Source organism: Chaetura pelagica, unplaced genomic scaffold (assembly GCF_000747805.2).
Source record: "Chaetura pelagica isolate M959 unplaced genomic scaffold, ChaPel_1.0 scaffold264, whole genome shotgun sequence".
Classification (NCBI taxonomy): Eukaryota; Metazoa; Chordata; class Aves; order Apodiformes; family Apodidae; genus Chaetura; species Chaetura pelagica.
Window position 1 is genome coordinate 1,771,698 of NW_009953064.1, and position 5,946 is coordinate 1,777,643.

Here is a 5,946-nt window from a genome sequence, read left to right on the forward strand (position 1 = left end):
ACCAGGGGATGGACAGCATTCACTTCCTAAGTCCTAGTCTTTTGATACTGAAAAATTAAAATCATATTTTTCATTGCACTTGCTGCTGGTAATTTCCTCCTTCTTCATAACTTTCTATAGCCCCATGTAAGGATTACATTTGCCACTGGGTTCAAATTCCTGGTGAACTCAGATATCAGGCATTTGAAAATTTCTCTCTAAGATGTCAGGGAGGGGAGAAATGGAAGAGGAGCTGGGACTGGCACTTCTTGCACCATTCTTCAGTGAATTTGTGCATCTGAATTCAGTAGGATAGAGAAGCCCTGGAGACCAGGTGTGGCTCAGGGGAGCCCTGCTCACTAGTTGGAGCAGAGAGGATAGACTCATTTGTTGCTGTGGGTAGTGGGACATGTGGAGATGGGGTGAAAAAACCTGGAGATTTTAATGGCTCTTGATACCATCTTTTCCTCTGCCCCATGAAAAATGGCAAGAAGGTTGACCTTCCTTTGCAGCACCTCCAGGCCAGGCCTGGGAGTCCATGGGATGAACAGGGGCTGCACTGGAGCTGCTTATGCAGCTTTTGTTCTGATAGACAAAGCAGGAACCACCTCTGGATCTGTCACCTCTCTCACAGCTTCTGTGGCATTTTAAAACAGTGAACCTTGGAGCATTCTTCACATATAAGCTCTTGGGGTTTGCACAGTCATGTCCAATGTAGGAATGTTTCTAGATGATGTCTATCTCTGGATTCAGAGGTGACACCATGTTTGTATATTGCCTCTCTTACACTACTATCCCCATGATTAAGTCAGAGATCCTGAGTCACCTTCAAAAAAAACCCCAAGATTTCTGGCAAACCTGTAGGCCATCTGTTAATGTGGGCAGGCAAGAAGACACTGGGTAGGAAATCGAAGTCACAAGGCAGTTTTATATCTGTTACCACAGCCATTTCTTTTAAACATGTTAAATGACATTTTAATTATTGACTCAATTATTTTTCTGTAAGAAATTATAACAAACAGCAAGCCTGTAGTGAAATGTTTCCCTGGCAGGAGACCATTCCTCAAAAGTCGCTTTATAGATATGCAACCCCCATCAATATTTTTAAATGCCATTCTTTTTACAGTTAGAGAAACCTTTATAAAAAAATCCCTGGGTTCTCAGGGACTCAGGTGGTAGTATTTGAACTGTGTCACATTCCTGGCACTCCCGGTAATATCAGTGCTGACACACAGTGGCATATAGCAGCTGTCATTTGATGGAATGCAGTAGGAAGTGCCCCAAGTCCAGTAATGTCTACTTAAGATATGTCTTTTACAGTGTAAAGATGCAGTCTGTTACCACTTCTGACAACAACTATGACTCCTTTCTCCATCACTACCAGAAAGCAAGGGACTCCTCAAAATTAGAATCTCTCTGCATTCCCAACCTGCAAAGGCAGGGCTATTCTTAGCAGTTCTCTGTGGATTAATATTCACAACAAACTAAAAATAGCAGGCCAATGCATACATTGATCTGCTGCTCTGACCCTAAAAATCTATGCCTGGCACTGGTTTCTTACATATACTAGCTGTGACCACAAACCTTTCCATGCCTGCACTAATTTTTAATTTCAGAAATAATCTGAAGAGCCAAGTAGTTTGAAGGACTGTGGTGAGTTCCTGAATGGCAAATGCTGCCCAAAAACCTGGTGGTACGAGAAGGTGGTTTGCTAGTCGGTATCGTTTGCAACAAAAATGAAAAACCCCAAAATTACGTCTCTCTTAGAGGAATTCACTGATTAATAGGATATAATTAAACAATGTGTTAGTAAAAGGTATTGAAGACTGACCATCTCTGGCCCTTAATTTTATGCAGGACCCTGAAAAATATTCCTCCCCGCCATGGAAGACTTGTTAGTGGGGGAGAGCACTTTCACAAAGATGTGAATAGCAAAGCAGGTAACTGAAACTTCCCAGGTTTGAAAACTAAAACTGTTTTTGCCTCATGCAGAGAGAAACACTATCCTTTTTAGTTTGTGCTGCTTGGGAAGCCTTCAGAGATGACCAGCAAGCAGTCACCCTGCTGTGAGTAACAAGGCTAGAGAAGTGTTGTGTTCCCTTGGTCCCTCCAACTCTGCAATGAGCTGTTCCTTAATTCTCTATCCTGGCCCTTCCTGCAGCCTCCTGTCCATCTTCCATCACCTCCAAAGGCTTCTTCTCAGAGTGCCAAGACTGGGTAGAATCCAGCCAATCTGTCAGGTTTGGAAGGATACATGATAGAGAATTTATACAGGTTTTGTACTTCTATGTCAGATTCCTCTCAGCATCTGGAGGACAGAGAGTTTCTCAGCTGGCATAGAGTTAGAGCAGCACGTACAGGTAGTACCTGCTCTGGCCTCCAACTTTGTGTGACAGGCAAAGGTGAGCCTGCACAATGGTTGTGTTCTTTAACAGCTTTCCATGTGGTACAGCAGAACTGTTTCTTACCCCATGTCAGAGACCAGATTCTGGATCTCCCCATACTATCTAAGTGTGGCTGAAGGATTTCAAAAGCAGCACAAACCCTGTAATCTGTCCTGAGAAGCCTGGCAAGCCTTGCACATAGAGCATGCCTTGACTTCAGCTCTTGTTGTGCCACAGTGCTGTTTGGCTGGAGACCAGCTACACCTGCTGGAGAGAGAGTCCAGGCTTGCAACCCTGTTGAGAATAATATCCTTTTGGTACACTTAGCAGCAGCAATGTAGTATTGTGAGCTTTTCCCTGAAAGCCCACCGTAGATATACAGCTTCAGGACAGGGTATGTCTGTCTGCACTCTGGCTTAATGTTGCAGATCTTTGGCTTTCTCATATGACCCCCTGCATAGCTGTTCACATATCAGGACTCTAGGAGAGAGCTCTGTTTAATAACCAGTTATCACTAAAGAGGGGAAGCAGGGCATTCATTTTTATGGTGTCATTAGGTAGCAAGAGGATTTCATGACCCCATAGTGAGGAATCTGAGCTGAATGCTGCCTGCAGGCTGTGACCAGGCAACCATATTCACCATGTTGTTCCAAATGTGGCAGATCCTGGAGTGGAAGAAGTAAAAACTTTTCCTGCTTCAGGTGGTGTGAAAGCTTCTACCTAGTGAAACATGGATGGGGCTTCAACCTTTACATGGGACTTGTAAGACTCAGTGGATGTGATTACCTGCTATACATGGTCTCTGGTTTGGGTAATTGTGTATTTTAAATTCTGTTTACTCGTAGCTACCATGCTGAAGTGAAGGTAAAGAACAATGAAACTGGAAAACTGAGAAACCCTCAGTATGGATCACACTGTCCTGCCATATGTGTCCCTCTGTTAAAAGGGAACATCTTTAATTTCACAATTCCCACAAGCACTCACCTTCTCAACGCTGGCTGTTACTGGTGGTTTCCCCCTGCCAGGGTCATGTCTGGAGTGGCTGCCCCTGGGCAAGGGGACAGTGTGGTCCCAGTAGCCAAGCCCCTGCAGGGAGTCTCTGCGTAACTCCGTGGCCCTGGGCTGTCCTTGGCCTCCTGAGGCTGCAGAGAGTCAGCCAGAGAGACAGTGCTGCTGTATGAAGCTTGTGGAAAACTAGCAGGTATGTCTGAGCAGACAGGGTTAAAGAGAGGTAAAAATGTAGGTCTACTAAGAGTTGTAGCAGGGACAGAGTCACCTGGACTGAGATCAAATGGAAAGTCTTTTAAGTATGAGAGTGCTTGATTATTTAGCTGGGCATACTCAAAATTTATTTTCCTTCTCGTGACCTCATCTAGGATATTTGCTCTACTCTTCTGATCTTCAGAGCAAATTTGCTCCCCATTTTGCTTCAGATGATACAGACTGCTGGATTGGAAACCTGACTCATGGTTGTATTGATTTGTGCTAGGAATACTGCAGTATTCTGGATTTTGAGCAATGTGATTGCAGTCATTTTGCAAAAATAACTTATTTTTGTACTGAGACATCTGACAAATTATATTGTTCATTTCATTCCCAATGCATTTGTCTTCCAGGTGCTTGTTTTCATAGCTGATTTGTAATGATGCCACTTGTGTTACACAGTGCTCTAGGAGCTGCACTATGTTAGCACTGCTCTCCATTGGTGTGGGGCTCATGTAGCTTTGAAAGCCCCTGAGGGTAAGAGGCTGGAGTGGTTTGTCACAGGAAATAGTGTGATACATTGGTTTATTCCTGTCTTCCCTCTCCAGAGAATCCAGGAGCGAGGTTGCAGCAGTCTTGTAGGAGTAACATGATTCTACTTCGTGATTATCATCTAGCAAAGGGTTTTCAGAGCTCTGGGAGCCACTCTCTCTGTTCAGCTTTTCTGGTAGTGGGTTTTTTTCTCCAGATGCCTCATATCCTTCTGAAATTGTCTCCTTCTCATTCTCAGTTGAAGACGTCTGCAGATTGTCTCCATGAGCCTGTGATTGTGGTGCATAACTTGATGATCTGGTGGTTTCCACAGTCCCAGGAGCTGTAGATGAATCCTTGTGGTGACTCCTTATCTCTCCTTGGAAATCCAAATTACATGTGTCTTGGCAAGAGCCCAGGCTGAGGTCTCTTTCAGCAATGTTTACTGAAGAGGCCTGTGTTGCATGTTTGCCTTCATCCAAAGACACACATGGGTTAAATGTGTTACATTCTTCCTTGCTTGGTTTCTCCTGCTGAGCTTCTGTGCTCACCTTCTGCTCTGGACTAGGACTGGGCAGGATCAATGAATCATTACATTTTTCTGGCCGTGATTGAGGACTCTGAAGAGAGTCAGGGGAGGAAACAAGTCCTGCGTGTTTTCTAAGCCAGTTTATTATCCCCATGGTCAAGGAAAGCTCAGTATCACAGAGCTTTAGCAGACATTCTTTGCCTTTCCATGTGCTGTGAAAAAAACCCTGGCTGATAATGTCTAGAGCTGGTTGGGAAGCCATGTTCTCCTCAGCTCCAACATGAAAGCTGTAAATGGACAAAGGGATTTCAATTGCTTGCTCTGAAATGCTTTCAGATGTGCACAAATCATCATCTAGGATAGGATTTATTTTGACTTCATTTGGGTCATAGAATAGCTCATAAAGGGCATCTCCACTGTAGCTGTCTCTTGGAAATCTACCTGGGAGTGCAGGGGTCTGAGCTTCCTTCATCTCATCATCTTGTCCAGGAGAGAAAGAATCATAGTAGCCTTCATCACTTGTGGAAGTAGATTCCTGGTTGTCACTTTTTGGCGTTCCTGTCTCTGTGAAGCTGTCTTTGGAATTGTCACCTTCTTCATCAGTTGTCACTTGGGGGTCTGTCACAGGTGCAGCAGCCTGGCTTCTAGCCTTTTCCATGCCAGGACCAGGTGTCTTCAGTAACTTCTTATCAAATAGAGCACTCTGATGTAGCCTTACTGATTTGTTGATGTTGTCCCAAAATTTTGCAAATTCAATGGTCTCGTTCTGGCCAGGAGAGGCCAGCTGTTCCACACCCCCTTGGAAAGAGCCCATGACTGGGCTGTCTTTATGCTTGCTTCGTCTAAGCAGAACTTCTTTGCTGTTCTCCAGCTCCATATGAGCAGAGCTCTCATCAGCAAAGATTTCCCCACAGCCAGTGAGGGAATCAAAGCTCTTCAGCGAGGCAACATCTTCACACAGGACATTGCAGCAGTCATAGGAAGAGTCAGACTGCAGTTCACTGTCTGAGCAATCTTGTGACAAGCAGTCTGCTGCAAATGTTTCTCCAGTTTTGAAAAGGTATTTTGCAAGACGCCCAGACAACTCACTCTTGCAGCCTGGAGAGGACAGATTCTTGTCCTTCTCAACCAGGATTGTGAGGCTTTCTGGTTTATTTTTTTTTATATGAAATATATCTCGGAGCCCTTTCTTAGATCTTTTGAGGGAAATCCTCTTCCTGGGAATGGTTTTTGCAACAGCTGGTACAAAAGGCATCTGTGGCACAAAGTTCCTGTAATCAATCATCTGACTGCTGCATGCAGACTGGCTGGGGGGGACCC

At 44.6% G+C, this 5,946-nt stretch overlaps 1 protein-coding gene across 1 annotated transcript in view; it reads right to left on the bottom strand.

Annotated features, from left to right (window-relative positions):
• Positions 1–3,364: 3,364 nt before the first annotated feature.
• AMER3 (APC membrane recruitment protein 3) overlaps positions 3,365–5,946 on the bottom strand; it is a 3,262-nt gene continuing 680 nt past the window's right edge. Inside the window, exon 2 of the mRNA XM_009996762.1 lies at positions 3,365–5,946. This exon is cut by the window's right edge and continues 4 nt beyond it. Within this exon, the coding sequence (XP_009995064.1) occupies positions 3,365–5,946 (2,582 nt within the window).